This window comes from Myxine glutinosa, chromosome 2 (assembly GCF_964187855.1).
Source record: "Myxine glutinosa chromosome 2, kmMyxGlut1.1, whole genome shotgun sequence".
Taxonomy (NCBI): domain Eukaryota; kingdom Metazoa; phylum Chordata; class Myxini; order Myxiniformes; family Myxinidae; genus Myxine; species Myxine glutinosa.
Genome location: NC_136262.1, coordinates 234,911,023 through 234,931,844, shown reverse-complemented (window position 1 = coordinate 234,931,844; position 20,822 = coordinate 234,911,023). Strand labels below are relative to the sequence as shown.

Here is a 20,822-nt window from a genome sequence, read left to right as displayed (position 1 = left end):
TCGATTCTGTATCCAAAAAAAAAAAAAAAAAAGATAGCATAGCGGAGCAGAATTTTGGGACCGTGGGCTAATGCTGTCTGGTCTGGTTGTGGAATCAGAGTCGAGGTTTGACAGAAACGTCTCCACCTTCTTGGGAGAGAAGCACACAGCGTCCAGGAGCAGCTGGGTACGACTGGGTAAGATGGGTACAGAGAGCGATGAGTTTGGGACACAAGATTTTGAGGCAAACACTTTTTGAGGTATTCATCTTTTTCATGTGCGGTGTCAGCTGTGTAGCCGATTGAGGTAAGGGAGGGGATGGAAGGCGAACAAACACCAGAAACAGATTTGACCAGACACCACCAGGATTTGGAGGAGGGAGACAGGTTTGAGTTCAGTCTTGAGAGTGGAGAGATATTGTTTCCTGGTTCTCCTGAGCGTAGACACACACTTGTTCTGAGCTTTGTGAAAGGAAAGTTTGACAAACGTTTAACGCCATTGAATTCCAGAAATTTTTGAAATGAATTTTACAATCTTTATTTTATTTAAATTGAATTAACACTTGAACAGTGTTGAACACAAATCGCCTTCTTGTTACTTCCAATAACCTACGGTTTAGCAGTACTTGGACATGTTAAATAGGGTCGTGAATAAGGGCAATGTAGAAGACTGCTTCAATAGCGCTTAATATCCGGAATTTTTCTTTATAACAATCTTTAACTTCAATATTATATTTAAATTTCATATACACTCCATGACGTAACATGTTCCATGAACTCTCGAGATGGTTCTCGATCTCATTTCCCTGCAAAAGACTGACGCTGATATGTTCACAGGTGATGTTTCTCCTGTAAATGTGGAAGGCAGACAACACAACAACGATTCATGTCACAGAAGATTCAAAATGTGCTTCTGCAAAGGAAGATTCAGATGATATACACATGAAAAACGGAAGTGCTTCCTGTTTTGCAACTGGTGAGTGGAAACAAAAAGAACTAGAACTGCCACTTTAAAACTGCTGGCAGTGATGACCGGTTTACTCGCACCCACTTTTGATACAACCCCACTTTTGATACAACCCCACTTTTCATACAACCCCACTTTTCATACAACCCCACTTTCATTGGACATGCTTTGCCACAACCCCCTTGGATACAACCCTGATAAACACTCACACACACTCACACACACACCCTTCACACACACACACGCACACACACACACCCACACCCCCCTTCACACACATACACACACACATGCACACACATCCCCCCTCCCCCCACACGCACACCCCTCCACACATACATACACACACACACACACACACATCCAACCCCCCCTCCTTCACACGCACCCCCCCCCCCCCACATGCACACATATCCACCCCCCCCCAAACCCACACACCCACACACAAACACCCCCACACCCCTCCCCCACACGCACACCCCTCCACATATACACACACCCCCCACCCCCACACACACACATATCCACCCCCCCCCCACACACACACACACACACATACATCCACACACACGCACATCCACATACACACACACACACCCCGCACACACACACATTCCCCCTCCCCCCACATGCACACCCCTCCACACATACACACACCCCTCCACACACACACACACACACACACACACACCTAACCCCCTCCTCCACATGCACACACCAACCCCCCCCCCCCCACATACACACATATCCACCCCCCCCACACACACACACACACACGCCCACACACACACACACACACACACACCTTCCCCCCCCCCACCACACCCACACCCACCCACACAAACACACACACACACATACCCCCACCCCCCCCACCCCCCCCCCCACCCCTAACACACACACACACGCACACACCAACCCCCCCCCCACACACACATCAACCCCCCCCCCCACACACACACACACACACACCCATCCCCCCCCCCCCCACACCCACACCCACACACACATCCACACATGTCAATCCATGCACTGATTGCAGAAAAAGCCATTTTAAATCGAAAATTAACCTGAAATTGCAGACTGAATTATTTATTTTATCTGAGAAGCTAAACGATTCTTCTTCTTCTTTAGTACCTCAAACTTTATGTGAAATGCACCCACCCACACAAACACACACACACATACCCCCACCCCCCCCCCTAACACACACACACACGCACACACCAACCCCCCCCCCCCCCCCACACACACACACCAACCCCCCCCCCCCCCCCACACACACACACACACCCCTCCCCCCCCCCACACCCACACCCACACACACATCCACACATGTCAATCCATGCACTGATTGCAGAAAAAGCCATTTTAAAAAGAAAATTAACCTGAAATTGCAGACAGAATTATTTATTTTATCTGAGAAGCTAAACGAATCTTCTTCTTCTTTAGTACCTCAAACTTTATGTGAAATGCGATCGATTTTTAAAAATCAGAATTTGAGCAAATCTGTTTCATTCGTCTGTTAATATGCCTCCCCGATTGACAAATCTGCAATTTGAATTTCATTTGAGGTTGAAATGACCGCGGGAGATCGCGTTATAGTGATGATGTCCTAGAAGGGAATCTTCTTCTTCAGTCGCTCATAACTTTGAGTGAAATACGATCGAGTTAAAAATAGTCAGAATTTGAGCAAATCTGTTTCATTCATTTGTTAATATGCCTCATCTATTGACAAATCTGCAATTATAATTTTTTTTGAGGTTGAAATGACCGCGGGAGATCGCGTTATAGTGATGATGTCCTGGAAGGGAATCTTCTTGTTCAGTCGCTCACAACTTTGAGTGAAATACGATCGAGTTAAAAATAGTCAGAATTTGAGCAAATCTGTTTCATTCGTTTGTTAATATGCCTCATCTATTGACAAATCTGCAATTATATATTTTTTTGAGGTTGAAATGACCGCGGGAGATCGCGTTATAGTGATGACGTCCTGGATGGACATCTTCTTCTTCAGTCCTCACAACTTTGAGTGAAATACGATCGAGTTAAAAATAGTCAGAATTTGAGCAAATCTGTTTCATTCGTTTGTTAATATGCCTCATCTATTGACAAATCTGCAATTATAATTTTTTTTGAGGTTCAAATGACCGCGGGAGATGGCGTTATAGTGATGACGTCCTGGAAAGACAATCGGTGTGTTTCTTCTTCTTTCAACAATAAAGACTTATAGCTTCGAGACCGTACATCCAATCATCTTGAAAGTTTGCACACTTGTTCCGCCTGATGAGAGCTACATTGCATTAAAAACTCAAGTCGATCCATGCAGTGGTTGAAGAGTTACAAGCTTTTTAAAATTTAACTTCCATTATTTATTGCGGCCAAACCATGTGACTTATCAAAACGTCTCAAGTAAGGTTGAAACATACCCCCATGAGGAACATTTGTGTAAAGTTTCCACTCGATATCTCCACAAATTATGGAGGTGATTCCATTTCTAGTTTGAGCTTTAAAACGTCATAACTCTGAAACCATGTGTCGGATGACGTCGTGCTCGCTGACTTTTTTGTTCGTCATGGGTATGCGAATATGCATGCCATGTTTGGGCTCGATCCGTTCAGCCATTGCGGAGAAAAAGGGGTTTTTGTGTTTTTTCACAGAAAACAAGATGGCGGCCAAACCATGTGACGTATGACTTCGAAAATTTTTGCATTCTGAGTTTTTTAAAACTAAGAATCTGTGAAAAAAATCCCATTTTCGGGGGAGAAAATTTTTTGTTTGGCAAATTCTAACCTCTTAACGTTAGCATTTTTAATATACTCGATACACATGGCTTTTGTTCCCGTTGAAGAGTTCTTTAGAATGAGCCATTCCTCAAAATTTTTCCATTGAGGCGTTTCGGAGATACAGAGGGGAAAAGTTGAATTTGTTTTACAAGATGGCGCCCATACCACGTGACCTATGACGTCATAATTAGCATTAAAAAATTCTCAGAGCCGAGACGATCATTTGATGAAAATTTCCTGTCAATCCGACCAGCGGTTGCTGAGAACATTAATTATGAAGTTTTCGGAGGTGCAAAATAGGGCGGAAGAATAATAATAAGAAAAACTCTAGCAGTAATAATAGGTTACTTTCCATTTCATGGAGAGTAAACCTAATTAACTTGCAATGTTTTGTGTTGAGAAAATATATAATTTTCGGAAATGTGTGAAATATTTTACATTTGATTTTGACAAAAAAAAATGGTGTGTTCTTTGTTTCTGTAGAACAATCCAGAAGTAATATGGGACAAATAAGGTCCAGTCGCAGTTTGACAGTGAGGAAGAAGCCTTTTTTGAAGAAACAATCACGAAATCAAGACTCCCTTCCTATAACATACAAGTGCATGTCTGGGCCTCGCAACACCAAGATTTATATTGAATTAAACAAACACAAAAAGGTTCTCGAAAGGCGAATGCATTATAAGTGTAATGTGTGCAGAATGGATTTTGCTTCAACGAGTAACATGAAAATACACATGAGGATCCACAATGGAAAACGCCCACAAAAGTGCTCTGTCTGTGATAAAGGTTTCTTGACAAAAAGCAATTTGAATAAACATGTGAAGATCCATGCAGGAGAGCGGCCTTACAAATGCTCGATATGTGATGAAGGTTTCTCTCAAAAAGGCGATTTTAAATTACATATGAGGATCCATACAGAAGAGCGACCTCACAAATGCTCGATATGTGATAAAGGTTTCTCTCGAAAAGACCATTTGAAATTACATATGATGATCCATACTGGAGAGCGCCCTCACAAATGCTCGATATGTGATAAAGGTTTCTCTCAAAAAGGCGATTTGAAAATACATATGAGGATCCATACAGGAGAGCGACCTTACGAATGCTCGATATGTGATAAAGGTTTCTCTCAAAAATGCGTTTTGAAATTACACATGATGATCCATACAGGAGAGCGACCCCACAAATGCTCGATATGTGATAAAGGTTTCTCTCATAAAAGCAATTTGAAATTACATATGAGGATCCATACAGGAGAGCGACCCCACAAATGCTCGATTTGTGATAAAGGTTTCTTGTCAAAAAGCAATTTGAAATTCCACATGATGATCCATACAGGAGAGCGCCCTCACAAATGCTCGATATGTGATAAAGGTTTCTCTCAAAAAGGCGATTTCAACGTGCATATGAGGATCCATACAGGAGAGCGACCACACAAATGCTCGATATGTGATAAATGTTTCTCTCAAAAAAACGGTTTCAAAGCGCATATGAGGATCCATACAGGAGAGCGCCCTCACAAATGCTCGATATGTGACAAAGGTTTCTCTCAAAAAGGCGATTTGAAATTACATTTGAGGATCCATACAGGAGAGCAACCACACAAATGCTCGATATGTGATAAAGGTTTCTCTCAAAAAGGCAATTTGAAATTACATATGAGGATCCATACAGGAGAGCGACCCCACAAATGCTCGATATGTGATAAAGGTTTCTCTCGTAGCTTCACTTTGAAATTACATTTGAGGAAACATACAGGAGAGCGCCCTCACAAATGCTCGATATGTGATGAAGGTTTCTCTCAAAAAGGCAATTTGAAATTACATTTGAGGAACCATACAGGAGAGCGCCCTCACAAATGCTCGATATGTGATAAAGGTTTCTCTCAAAAAGGCCATTTGAAATTACATATGATGATCCATACAGGAGAGCGACCGCATAAATGCTCGACATGTGATGAAGGTTTCTCTCGAAAAGGCCATTTGAAATTGCATATGAGGAACCATACAGGAGAGCTGAAATCTGAAACACCAAGATAGGAAAAATGAGGTTGAGAGGATTTCAAGATTGAAGAAACCTGAAATTGCACCAGTGATAGTCGGAGCAACAGGGAATCCGGATGATCAAGAAAAGCATAACTGAGAACTTAAAATGCATTCCGGGGAATATCACAGCAAACAAGCTACAGGTGGAGGCTGTCAGAGGTTCAGTGAGGATTCTAAAATGAGCCCTTGGAACAAAGCTACGAGGATGAAGTTTCACAAACTGGTTCATGAATAATAATCCTTTACCGAAAAAGAAGGTGGAGATTTTGAGTTCTGGGGGAACTTCCTCTCATCTCCTTAAACCCACCTGTGGAGATAACAACCAACGAGGGTGTCCTTACAAATGTTCTACTTGTGACAAGGATTTTCTTTCTAAACGGAGCTTGAACTTCCATCGTGCAGCCCACGCTGGAGTGCTCGCATAAAAAGTGCTCTGACTGTGGGAAGAGTTTTGCTGTTAATTGTTTGTTAAATTCACATAACAGTACCCATACTGGGTTGTACGTGCCCCCTTCCCCCCTCCCCTTTCCCCCTTGTAAGCGATCCTCAGCAGTCGACAAGGTATTCAGTGAACCAGTAAGGAGAAAGCTATTGTGAGAGCGTACAGCCCTTTGGGCATATATCTTGTCAGCACAAGTCCTCAGAGTACCATCTGTAACCCCGACAACCAGCCAACACCCCCGAACCAGCATTTGAGTTTTTTGATTGTGACCAGTGTTTAGGAATTTTCCTTTCTGTATGATTTAGTTGTTTTTCGTGTCCCTTTTTGTTTATTCTCAGATGGCATCTTTCCATGGCAGTTTGAACATCAATTTCTACTCATTATTTGCTGTTGTCTGTATTTCTTTGCCATGTGTGATATGGGGAGAACACCCTTGTTGTAAAATTGTTTATCCGAGGAAGACTCCTGCCCATGTTTTTCATGAAACTTGAATTTGTGAGGCCTTTTGCAATAAAGAGAGGTCCACAAAGCACAAATGCAGTCTGTGTTATTGTGAATATGGAATGGCACATTATGATGAACTAGCAGAGTACCCGCCCCATGGGCGACCCCACGGGTGATGTTGTTCCAAGCGTGCAACACATTTTTCTGCCATCGGATATTTTCTGCTGACAACTACATTGACTTGGATTTCTTGCTGATTTCCTTTGATAAAATTGAAATTACTGATTTCTGTTCAACTTAGGTGTCCTTTGTTTTTGAGGCATCTCAATTTTCCAGAAAAAATAAATAAAACATCAAACGTCACCCGAGCTAACAATAACCACAACTAACCCACACCCACCTCTTTCCACTTCTCCGCCATCCTCTCACAATTCCCCTTCAACCATCACCCTGGCTAACAATACCCATGACCAACCTACACCCCTCACCCCACTCCACCACCTTTTGGCCAACGCTGATCTCAAAAATAGTTGGTGGTTGAATTCAGTTAGCGGATATGGAAATCCAATTCAAATTTCAAGTCAATCGGATTAAAATTGAGGATTTTAGAGATTGAAAAAAAGTGTATGTATGTGTTTGTGTATGTATGTGTTTGCATATGTATGTGTTTGTGTATGTATGTGTTTGTGTGTGTGTATGTGTTTGTGTATGTATGTGTTTGTGTATGTATGTGTTTGTGTATGTATGTGTTTGTGTATGTGTGTGTGTGTATGTGTACGTATGTGTTTGTGTATGTATGTGTTTGTGTATGTATGTGTTTGTGTATGTATGTGTATTGTTACGTGTTCCTCCCGGACCTCCTGGTCTCGGTATACCTCCGAACCCCGGGAGGAATCACGGCAGAAAAATATATATTACTCCGTGTCAAAATCAAGATCGAAACCACACCAATGGTTACCAACAAAAAGAATATATTAAAAATCACACTGGAATAATGATACAACCATGATAGCCAGCCATCATACAATCAATCTTCGGATGGTACCCTCTGTTAAAGTAATCGAACTCACTGTTCCCAGTACATGGAAAGAACCTCTTCAATGTCTCTATAACCTTCAAGGCGAAGTTGGTTCGCTCCGGCGATCGTTAGAACAATGTCTGATCAAGAGCAACCGAGGCGTAGACGGTCGAAGCGACACAGAAGTCACGTGGTCCAACACCCAGCAAACTCACGGTAGAAAGGCAACTCCCAAAGACGCGATCCAGACGTGCACCTGCACCGTTCAATCAGTGAACCGCAGTGCAATCTTCAGACGCCGCTTTATTGCACAGCTGTCCCCGGCAAACCACCGGAGGATAAGCCCAGCTGACGCGACCAAAACCTTTTCCAAGGAAGGTAGCGCGCGGGGCGAAATGGCGGACGGCCCTCACTCGAGCCAGAGCTTCTAGGCAAGGATTCTCCGGAATCTCAATGCCGATACCCGTCTACGCAGGCTTCACCATACTCCGGTGATATCACCTATCGCTCGAACTTCCTTTCAAGGACCCAAAGTCCACTCGCAACGTTCGCTCAACCATGCTCTGTTCAGAGCTTCAAGGCAAGTCTTTCACTGTCCTTATTTCTTCTTCTTCCACCCTTTTTCTTCCAGGTCACGATCCGATTTCCTGTCTCATTTTTACCATGAGCGCTTTTAACCTTTTAACCACAATAACCATTTCCCTTAAACAACAATACCCATAATACTTAGAACCCACAATAACAATAATAACAAAAATAATAATAATAATAAGTGCCGAATCCGTAACACTTTCCCCCTCAAGAAAGAAAGTTTGAACACAGCAAAAACTTTCTTTGCCGGCAAACTCTTTAAACAAACAAAAGTAAACTCACAACCCCAAATCACCAATTCCCATGAGCAGCAAATAATATCTCCCAAAAATAAAGCAACAAACTTCAACCAACCCACAGAGATTTCCAACATTAACTGACTCTGGACAAAGCGTCAGCCACGACATTGTCCCTGCCCTTTACATGTTCAATTTCCCCGTTGGACTCCTGCAAAGCCAAACTCCATCTCATCACCCTCTGACTTTACTTTTCGTTTCTTTTGAATGAAGGTTATGGGGTAGTACTCAAAAACCCAAAGTCAAGCAAATCTACAGCACTTTTCCCCGGGAAGCCGAGCTGAAAGCCAGGTTCCATGGTGGTTGGGTGGTGAGGCCCGGAAGTATTCACTACATGGACGCCTTTAGGAACGTGGAGTTCACGGTTAGTCCATGCAGGAAAGTTCACTACATGGACGCCTTTAGGAACATGGAGTTCACGGTTCGTCCGTGCAGGAAAGTTCACGACATGGACGCCTTTAGGAATGTGGAGTTCACGGTTAATCCGTGTCGGGAAGTTCACAACATGGACGCCTTTAGGAACGTGGCGTTCATGGTTAATCCGTGTAGGAATATTGGCTCGGCTGCTCCGCAGCATTCAGTGCTTCAACTCTTTCTAACTTTCCTAACAATCACGGTTGGACCAGTTGTCACTGTAGTCACATGAATAGCGGTCTCCTTCTCGGCCACTGCTCGGATAATCCTTCCTTCAGGGGCTGCCGTAACTCTGGGAGCCTCCATAATAATATTGATTGTGGCCACCACCAAAACTACGACTCCGTGGTCCTCTTCTGTAGATCCCACGGCACCTATGAAATGCCTTCCCTACTGTTATGGTCCGACCCTCCAACTCCTTGCTATTCAGATCCTTTTCTGCCTCTCTGGCGTCCTTTGAGTTTTCAAACGTGACAAAGCCAAACCCTCTTGACCTTTGTGTCTCCCTGTCTTTTATCAGCAGCACTTCCAAAAGCGGTCCATATTTGCTGAAGGCAGACTCCAGAACCTCTTCCTTTGTTTTGAAGTTCAGTCCACCTACAAATAACTTGCTAAATTTGTCGCCATCCCTAACTGGTGTGGTGTTATTTTCCCTCCTGGGCTTTTTAACAACCATCTGGTTACCATAAACTTGACCACCGGCCAAATCATTCCCGATAACAACAGATACTCCCTCTACAGGAAGCGTGGCTTGTAAACCGACGGTGACCGGTCCTGACACCAAATCGGACTCCAAATGGATGACATGAAGTTTAGCATTAACACAGCCACCAATCCCCTGTAAACGAACACTATCACCAGTTGCCGTCTCCTCTGACAATGGCAAGATGCCTTCAAGCATTAAAGATTGATGTGCTCCTGTGTCCCTCAATACCCTCACAGGTCTCCGGTTAGTCGAGGCTCCATCCAGTGACACATACCCCTCTGAAATAAATGGTTGGTAACCCTTTTGAGGGCGATTTCTCACAATGGCCATTGCATTTGGAGTTGTACTAGTCGAACTCCGTTCCTGATTTTCCCTTTTCATGGTGTAACACTGGGACATCAAGTGTCCAGGTTTATGGCAAAAAGCACAAGTAGGCCCGGAGGAGAACCTTGTGGTCTGCCTCGAGCCCCCCGGAGGATACGTCTGCCTTGGAACTGTTGTCTTCTGATTTCTAGAAGTCGTGGTATCAGAGTGGTCCTCATAGTCATCTCGAGGCCGCCCCCATGAATTTTCGTTCTCCGCCCCTGAGGTTTCATAGCTCCCTGGCTAGGTCTAGGCGAGAAGTTAGGCTTGTCGAACCCCATCCTGTGGGTTAAGGCATAGTCATCTGCCATGGTTGCTGCCTCATACAACTTGGGTACTTTCCTTTCCTCTAGATGTACTTTAATGTCCTCGTGGACACACTGCTGGAATTCCTCCACCAGGATCAATTGTCGCAATAGTTCGAAGTCTTTCCCAACCCCTTTGGAATCACACCACCTATCAAACGTGGTTTCTTGCATTCTGGCAAACTCCACATGGGTCTCACTCTCCCTCTTCCTGGCGTTCCGGAATTTTTGCCGGTAAGCTTCAGGGACCAATTCATAGGCTTTGAGAATGTTTTTCTTCAATACCTCATAATATGCACATTGGTCAATCGGTAAAGCCGAATAAATATCTTGAGCTTTACCCACCAGAACACTTTGCACTAATATGGTCCAGGACTCCTCAGGCCAGTTTAGCAGTTGAGCCACCTTCTCAAATAGTCTAGTAGGAAGACTAGGTCCCCCTGCACCCCCCGGAGATATACTTCTAATCAGTGTTTCTAGATTGGACAAAATGTGTAGAAAATGACTAGCTATGGCCCCAAGCTGAAAAAATGTCCCACATACCATTTTTATGCAAATTACTGCTGCCATTATCAAAAAAACGATTTTTGACATATCTCAGCCAATATTGCAGATAATTGAAAAATGAAGGTGTCTAGACCCATGTTTTGAAGGGCATAGATCATGATAGAACTATTCATAACATGATTACATGTGTCTATGGTATACTAGTATGCATATTAATGCTGTAATTACAAAATAATCAGTTTTACAAATGATAAGGATACGTTAATACTGCAGATAACTTAACATGGTACATAAGGGGTCTAAACCCAGGTATTTTCAAGGTTAAATGTCAACAAGATGCTCCTGAGTCTTGCATAGGGGCGGGACATTGGCAGTAACATTGGTACCACTCAACTTTTCTTCCCACCATTGACTTTGTATTGCGAGAGATTTTCACTTGCTTATTTAAAGGTTTCTCACCCAGCCCACGTAAAATCTACCAACTCCTGCTGTTAACTCCCAAACATATTTTTTTATGTTATCCAATCACAGTGCAGAAATGACAGACTAGAGATCCAAATTAGTGCTGCTATAGCTGCCATTTTACATTTCCATCCATGTAACATGCGCGCTCGCGCGCTCGTATCAATTGGTAATGTCGCGCGCTCGTATCAATTGGTAACGTTGATGTTATTGAATACCTCAGTTGAAAGTTCAGTCTTCCATTCCATCTGTGTGTTGTTCTTGGTATTCATCCTCCAATCTAGCCAGGTAAGATGCTAACTATAATGTTACTCACACTCTTGACTTCAGTTTCTGCATGAAATCATAAACAGGCAGAATAACAGCTGAGCCAGCTAGCACCATGTTAGCTAACGTTAAAGCTAGCCTCATCTATGTACAGTATGTTCCTAATGTCGGTGTAACTTAAACTTTTGTTAATGCCAAACATGAGACATATCTGTTGACTTCTGTATATGAATTGAACCAGAAAGAGGCACGACAGCTGAGCTAGCTACAGTAACTTAGCACAATGTTTCATTGGCCTAGATAGCTAACGTTAGTGTGGAAGAATTTAGATGTTTTAGCTATTAGCACTTTTGATGCCACTAAACATGGTTTAGTCAGCTAAAAAGTACCCTAGTGTAGAACATGACTCAGAACCTCTGTTACCTCACTGAAAACTCAGAGCCTCCTTTCACAGGCACTTTTAACATCATTCGTGATTTCTTATTTGTCATTTAACAGTGATGGTAGACATCGACAGCAAGCATGCCCAAAAGAAAACGGAGTGTAGAACCTGCAGCCCAAAGCTCTCCTCCTACATGCATCCTTCATGTACCATCCATGTCTGATCATGGGGATTTCACGCCCCTCCGTAAAATTAAAGGATCTGCTTCAGAAAAACTGCAACTGCTTCAAAAGAATCCGGGATAGACGTCTCAACCAACCGCATGACTCCCCATGTCGTATGCAATCAGTATGTGATCAGATCCCGGCAACTCTTCCTGATGACCTAGAAAGAGTAGGATATCACAGCAAGTGTTATAAGCACTTTGTCCGCCACTTTCATCGTCTGGGAGATGATACAGAACCAGGGCCATCAACCTCATCATGGCATCACTCTCCTCGTAAACCAGGAGGTTCTGCTGAACCCATCTTCCCGCCAGAGTGTATATTTTGTGAGAAAGTTGAGACCAAAGATGCTCATCGCAATACTGAGAGGCCTACAACCTTCCCATCCTTTAAAAACAAAGAAAATGCATGGGAGCAAATCGAAACACGGGCTGAGAAAATGGGTCTCTATCGACTCCATCGAAAGGTGAAAAACAAAGACCTCTTTGCATGTGAGGCCAAACACCATCCGTCATGTTTTAAAGCTTTCCGCACAGCATTCTACAACTATGAGCGTGCGATTCACAGAGCCGAAGCACCAAAGGAGCAGGCTTGCATGTCAGCCGCCCATGAAAAGGCATTCAACTCAGTACTGGAACACATTCAAACCCAGGTCATCCAGCAGAATAAAGTTCTACAGCTTTCTTCCTTGCGCTTGCTCTATGTCGAGGAACTGAAACTGAATGGATATGAGAACTCAAATTATCGGTCAGAGAAACTACTGAAACGCCTACAGAATGACCCAATCAAGGAGCATATCCACTTCACGAAGGTTGATCATGACAAATGTGATGTCATTTCTTTCTGGCTTGTGCACAGCTCAAACATAACAGTTTCCAATGCTCTCGCACGAGCATTCACACTCGGAAGCACAAACAAGAACCAAAATGTTGCCCTCCAACTTCGCCAGGGTATTCTACAGGCTTTCAGAGAGTGTAAAGACCAACCATGGCCACCAACAGCTGAAGACATGGAGCTCAATCCTGAAGACATCCTACCTCCAGACCTTGTCCGCTTTCTCAGCGTGCTAATGACTGGCAAGGAGGGCATCGAGACAGAAAAGGTGAAGCGTCTGGTCTTCTCCATTGGACAAGATCTGTGCCGTGCAGTGTCAGATGGAAAATGGAAGTTACCAAAGCACATTCTCCTCTGTGTGACTGTAAGGCACCTGTTCCGAAGCAAACAGCTCACCACAATACTACACAGGCTTGGACACTCTGAGAGCTACGATTTCGCCTTGGAGTTGGAAACTGCTCTCGCCAAGGTCCTGGATGAAGTCTCAACTTATCGTACACCACAAATTGTGACAGGAGAGGGCAACCTTGTATTCCACTGTGAGTGGGACAACTTGAATAAAACCACTACCAGTGTGCACGGCAGCAACATTGTAAACAGTGCTGGAGGAATCATGGTGCAGGAGGTCAAGCCCGGGTTCGAGAGCAGCAAGGACCGAATGCTACCTACCATCAATAGGTCACAACAGCGTAGCCTGAAGGTCGACACACCAAAAACTCTCCCACCCTTGCACTTTACTCGCGTTGGCCCGAAGTTCCCTGAAGGCTCATCATTCACACCGCCAGCAGAGAATGACACAGTCTATGCCACTATGATGCAAGAGTACTACATCTGGCTCTTCATCAGATACATCGGAAGCTGTGGCCTGCAGCCTGTGCCTGGGCTAGGGGGTTTCACCTCTGCAACTGGTTCTCCCCCACCCAGCAAATCAACAGTCGACTACTGCACGCCTATCCACCAACCGATCACAGACAACGCAGTTGTTCGTGAGCTACTGAAGCGTTCCGAGGCAGCAACTGCTGAGGTGGGTCAGAGATGGGTCCTGAATACATTTGATCTGGGTGTCTGCATGAAAGCCCTTCCCATCATCTGGCGCTGGCCAAATGAATTTGCTAGTCATGTAGTAACGATTGGACCCTTCCACACATCCATGAACTACATCGGGATGCTCACTGGACACAAGATGCGTGGTTCTGGATATGCAGAGATTCTCTTTGAGGCACAACTAGTAACAAGTGGATCTCTCAAAGGTGTTCTCAGTGGAAAGGCCTACGCAAAGTCCCTCTTTTGCCTCAAAACAGTGTGTGAGGCAATGGAGAGGCTGTTGATGGAGAGATTCACTGAGGAGGAGAACATCATGATCTCTGACCCTGCTGTGCTTCTCAGAATGACCCAGTCTTGCAACCGAGAGCACCTCGATGAAGCCCTCAAAGACCCCTCAACTCTACTCCTCATCAAAAAGTACCATGCCTTTGAGGAAAAGGTGCGCAAGGGCCACCTGGGGAAGACAGCTGCCTTCTGGATGTCGTTCATTACCCACTGCCATCTTGTCTTCATGCTCCTCCACTCTGTGAAGACCAACAACCTCCAGCTGTTTCACAAGTGTAACGGAGAGATGGCAGATATCTTCTTCGCCTTTGACGGACACAACTACTCCAGGTTTGTGTAGCATACATGGTAAAATGTATAACCATCACTGAGTAGATTTTAATTGATACTTGGGTTCATGTATTATGAGAGGAGCTATTCCAATAAATGTCCACAGTATTTCCCTCTCTGTACTTTACAGATATCTGACTTGGCTGGAAGTCCACCTGACAAATCTGGAAAGCACGCACCCAGGGGCCAAGGACCTGCTTACTATGGGTGCAATCGCAGTGGCTCGCTCGATGATACCAGGGGCACTCAGTGCTGTCGACAAGACAATGGAAGAAACAATGACTGACTCAGTGTAGAATCACTAATGCTAATGATGTTTATCTAAAACAAGCAAGAGAAGAGTGGTCACATTGAGTGCTAGGACTATTTTGACAGTTGTAATATTTAGAAAAATAAAACTTTGTGTTAACGTCTGTGTAGACGGACCTTAATATGAGTCTATTATTTCGTAAAACTGTGATTATTTTGTAAATAAAGCACTAATTAGCATACTAGTATACCATAGACACATGTAATCATGTTATGAATAGTTCTATCATGATCTATGCCCTTCAAAACATGGGTCTAGACACCTTCATTTTTCAATTATCTGCAATATTGGCTGAGATATGTCAAAAATCGTTTTTTTTATAATGGCAGCAGTAATTTGCATAAAAATGGTATGTGGGACATTTTTTCAGCTTGGGGCCATAGCTAGTCATTTTCTACACATTTTTTCCAATCTAGAAACACTGATTAGAAGTATATCTCCGGGGGGTGCAGGGGGACCTAGTCTTCCTACTAGACTAAAAGTGTGAAAAAAAATTGGCTACCTCCTTTTCATTGAAGGGTGGAACCAGCCTTCCATGTCTGCCAACATCCCAGGTGTTCTGACTAGGTGTCGAACCAGTCGGCATGGATGGTACCTCTCCCCGTTCTTTCATTAAATCCAGCTCCTTGAGTTTAAGTTCCTGCTGAAGCGCCATTTCACGGTCCTTTAACTCCCTGTCGGCTTTTCTCTCCTCTGCTTCGAGTTCCCTTGCAGCTCTCCTTTCCTCTGCTTTTTTCTCTTCTAACCTTTCCTGGAGTTCTCTTTCAACTCTCCTTTCCACTGCTCTTTCTTGTACTTTTTTCTCTTCTAACCTTTCCTGGAGTTCTCTTTCAACTCTCCTTTCCTCTGCTTGTTTCTCTTCTCTTCTCTCTTCTGCTTTCCTTTCCTCTGCTTTTAACCTTTCCTGGAGTTCTCTTTCCTGTGTTGCTCTTCTTTCCTCGCTCTGCAATTGCATCTCCATTTTTTGGAGCTCACACATTTTCTTGTTCCTCGGGTAACCAATCCCAGGCTACCTCTTCCCATGTTCCTAATCCCACCATAGATTGTATCACCACTGTCTGCGTCTCTGCCTTCCTCATATTAGTTCGGACCTCCAAGCTAAAATGTTTGGCCAATTTCAAGAGGTCCGATTTTACTAACGCTCTGAACTGTGCTTCACTAGGGGTCACTGCAAACGTCTCTGCATCAAACTCCATGGTGACCATTGTTAACACCTGTTAACCTTCACACAAGAAATTTTAAAAACAAATTTTTTTTTTTTTGGGAAAAATTTGGGAATTCTGGGAATGTTAGGGAATTCTTTCCCGGACTAAATTTAGGGAATTTTAGATCCCGGACGCAGACCCAATTTCGAGCCCAAGAGTTTCAATTGGACGAGCCCCCAATTTCTGTTACGTGTTCCTCCCCGACCTCCTGGTCGTATACCTCCGAACGTATACCTCCGAGTGTAAGGACTCAACAAGGGGGCGTATACCTCCGAACCCCGGGAGGAATCACGGCAGAAAAATATATATTACTCCGTGTGAAAATCAAGATCGAAACCACACCAATGGTTACCAACAAAAAGAATATATTAAAAATCACACTGGAATAATGATACAACCATGATAGCCAGCCACCATACAATCAATCTTAGGATGGTACCCTCTGTTAAAGGAATCGAACTCACTGTTCCCAGTACATGGAAAGAACCTCTTCAATGTCTCTATAACCTTCAAGGCGAAGTTGGTTCGCTCCGGCGATCGTTAGAACAATGTCTGATCAAGAGCAACCGAGGCGTAGACGGTCGAAGCGACACAGAAGTCACGTGGTCCAACACCCAGCAAACTCACGGTAGAAAGGCAACTCCCAAAGACGCGATCCAGACGTGCACCTGCACCGTTCAATCAGTGAACCGCAGTGCAATCTTCAGACGCCGCTTTATTGCACAGCTGTCCCCGGCAAACCACCGGAGGATAAGCCCAGCTGACGCGACCAAAACCTTTTCCAAGGAAGGTAGCGCGCGGGGCGAAATGGCGGACGGCCCTCACTCGAGCCAGAGCTTCTAGGCAAGGATTCTCCGGAATCTCAATGCCGATACCCGTCTACGCAGGCTTCACCATACTCCGGTGATATCACCTATCGCTCGAACTTCCTTTCAAGGACCCAAAGTCCACTCGCAACGTTCGCTCAACCATGCTCTGTTCAGAGCTTCAAGGCAAGTCTTTCACTGTCCTTATTTCTTCTTCTTCCACCCTTTTTCTTCCAGGCCACGATCCGATTTCCTGTCTCATTTTTACCATGAGCGCTTTTAACCTTTTAACCACAATAACCATTTCCCTTAAACAACAATACCCATAATACTTAGAACCCACAATAACAATAATAACAAAAATAATAATAATAATAAGTGCCGAATCCGTAACACTTTCCCCCTCAAGAAAGAAAGTTTGAACACAGCAAAAACTTTCTTTGCCGGCAAACTCTTTAAACAAACAAAAGTAAACTCACAACCCCAAATCACCAATTCCCATGAGCAGCAAATAATATCTCCCAAAAATAAAGCAACAAACTTCAACCAACCCACAGAGATTTCCAACATTAACTGACTCTGGACAAAGCGTCAGCCACGACATTGTCCCTGCCCTTTACATGTTCAATTTCCCCGTTGGACTCCTGCAAAGCCAAACTCCATCTCATCACCCTCTGACTTTACTTTTCGTTTCTTTTGAATGAAGGTTAAGGGGTAGTACTCAAAAACCCAAAGTCAAGCAAATCTACAGCACTTTTCCCCGGGAAGCCGAGCTGAAAGCCAGGTTCCATGGTGGTTGGGTGGTGAGGCCCGGAAGTATTCACTACATGGACGCCTTTAGGAACGTGGAGTTCACGGTTAGTCCATGCAGGAAAGTTCACTACATGGACGCCTTTAGGAACATGGAGTTCACGGTTCGTCCGTGCAGGAAAGTTCACGACATGGACGCCTTTAGGAATGTGGAGTTCACGGTTAATCCGTGTCGGGAAGTTCACAACATGGACGCCTTTAGGAACGTGGCGTTCATGGTTAATCCGTGTAGGAATATTGGCTCGGCTGCTCCGCAGCATTCAGTGCTTCAACTCTTTCTAACTTTCCTAACAATCACGGTTGGACCAGTTGTCACTGTAGTCACATGAATAGCGGTCTCCTTCTCGGCCACTGCTCGGATAATCCTTCCTTCAGGGGCTGCCGTAACTCTGGGAGCCTCCATAATAATATTGATTGTGGCCACCACCAAAACTACGACTCCGTGGTCCTCTTCTGTAGATCCCACGGCACCTATGAAATGCCTTCCCTACTGTTATGGTCCGACCCTCCAACTCCTTGCTATTCAGATCCTTTTCTGCCTCTCTGGCGTCCTTTGAGTATTCAAACGTGACAAAGCCAAACCCTCTTGACCTTTGTGTCTCCCTGTCTTTTATCAGCAGCACTTCCAAAAGCGGTCCATATTTGCTGAAGGCAGACTCCAGAACCTCTTCCTTTGTTTTGAAGTTCAGTCCACCTACAAATAACTTGCTAAATTTGTCGCCATCCCTAACTGGTGTGGTGTTATTTTCCCTCCTGGGCTTTTTAACAACCATCTGGTTACCATAAACTTGACCACCGGCCAAATCATTCCCGATAACAACAGATACTCCCTCTACAGGAAGCGTGGCTTGTAAACCGACGGTGACCGGTCCTGACACCAAATCGGACTCCAAATGGATGACATGAAGTTTAGCATTAACACAGCCACCAATCCCCTGTAAACGAACACTATCACCAGTTGCCGTCTCCTCTGACAATGGCAAGATGCCTTCAAGCATTAAAGATTGATGTGCTCCTGTGTCCCTCAATACCCTCACAGGTCTCCGGTTAGTCGAGGCTCCATCCAGTGACACATACCCCTCTGAAATAAATGGTTGGTAACCCTTTTGAGGGCGATTTCTCACAATGGCCATTGCATTTGGAGTTGTACTAGTCGAACTCCGTTCCTGATTTTCCCTTTTCATGGTGTAACACTGGGACATCAAGTGTCCAGGTTTATGGCAAAAAGCACAAGTAGGCCCGGAGGAGAACCTCGTGGTCTGCCTCGAGCCCCCCGGAGGATACGTCTGCCTGGGAACTGTTGTCTTCTGATTTCTAGAAGTCGTGGTATCAGAGTGGTCCTCATAGTCATCTCGAGGCCGCCCCCATGAATTTTCGTTCTCCGCCCCTGAGGTTTCATAGCTCCCTGGCTAGGTCTAGGCGAGAAGTTAGGCTTGTCGAACCCCATCCTGTGGGTTAAGGCATAGTCATCTGCCATGGTTGCTGCCTCATACAACTTGGGTACTTTCCTTTCCTCTAGATGTACTTTAATGTCCTCGTGGACACACTGCTGGAATTCCTCCACCAGGATCAATTGTCGCAATAGTTCGAAGTCTTTCCCAACCCCTTTGGAATCACACCACCTATCAAACGTGGTTTCTTGCATTCTGGCAAACTCCACATGGGTCTCACTCTCCCTCTTCCTGGCGTTCCGGAATTTTTGCCGGTAAGCTTCAGGGACCAATTCATAGGCTTTGAGAATGTTTTTCTTCAATACCTCATAATATGCACATTGGTCAATCGGTAAAGCCGAATAAATATCTTGAGCTTTACCCACCAGAACACTTTGCACTAATATGGTCCAGGACTCCTCAGGCCAGTTTAGCAGTTGAGCCACCTTCTCAAAGTGTGAAAAAAAATTGGCTACCTCCTTTTCATTGAAGGGTGGAACCAGCCTTCCATGTCTGCCAACATCCCAGGTGTTCTGACTAGGTGTCGAACCAGTCGGCATGGATGGTACCTCTCCCCGTTCTTTCATTAAATCCAGCTCCTTGAGTTTAAGTTCCTGCTGAAGCGCCATTTCACGGTCCTTTAACTCCCTGTCGGCTTTTCTCTCCTCTGCTTCGAGTTCCCTTGCAGCTCTCCTTTCCTCTGCTTTTTTCTCTTCTAACCTTTCCTGGAGTTCTCTTTCAACTCTCCTTTCCACTGCTCTTTCTTGTACTTTTTTCTCTTCTAACCTTTCCTGGAGTTCTCTTTCAACTCTCCTTTCCTCTGCTTGTTTCTCTTCTCTTCTCTCTTCTGCTTTCCTTTCCTCTGCTTTTAACCTTTCCTGGAGTTCTCTTTCCTGTGTTGCTCTTCTTTCCTCGCTCTGCAATTGCATCTCCATTTTTTGGAGCTCACACATTTTCTTGTTCCTCGGGTAACCAATCCCAGGCTACCTCTTCCCATGTTCCTAATCCCACCATAGATTGTATCACCACTGTCTGCGTCTCTGCCTTCCTCATATTAGTTCGGACCTCCAAGCTAAAATGTTTGGCCAATTTCAAGAGGTCCGATTTTACTAACGCTCTGAACTGTGCTTCACTAGGGGTCACTGCAAACGTCTCTGCATCAAACTCCATGGTGACCATTGTTAACACCTGTTAACCTTCACACAAGAAATTTTAAAAACAAATTTTTTTTTTTTGGGAAAAATTTGGGAATTCTGGGAATGTTAGGGAATTCTTTCCCGGACTAAATTTAGGGAATTTTAGATCCCGGACGCAGACCCAATTTCGAGCCCAAGAGTTTCAATTGGACGAGCCCCCAATTTCTGTTACGTGTTCCTCCCCGACCTCCTGGTCGTATACCTCCGAACGTATACCTCCGAGTGTAAGGACTCAACAAGGGGGCGTATACCTCCGAACCCCGGGAGGAATCACGGCAGAAAAATATATATTACTCCGTGTCAAAATCAAGATCGAAACCACACCAATGGTTACCAACAAAAAGAATATATTAAAAATCACACTGGAATAATGAT

General features: G+C 44.5%; 1 protein-coding gene across 2 annotated transcripts in view; it reads left to right on the top strand.

The window, feature by feature from the left end:
- LOC137411911 (uncharacterized) overlaps positions 1 to 20,822 on the top strand; it is a 185,783-nt gene that overhangs the window by 60,413 nt on the left and 104,548 nt on the right. The window contains exons 2-3 of one of the 2 annotated variants that reach the window (XM_078772352.1): positions 816 to 954; positions 4,215 to 5,189. In XM_078772352.1, the coding sequence (XP_078628478.1) occupies positions 834 to 954; positions 4,215 to 5,189 (1,096 nt within the window). In that variant the 5' untranslated portion in view covers positions 816 to 833. Of the gene's footprint in view, positions 1 to 815; positions 955 to 4,214; positions 6,755 to 20,822 lie in introns of those variants that run through there. The other variant, XM_078772353.1, reaches the window with a different exon arrangement.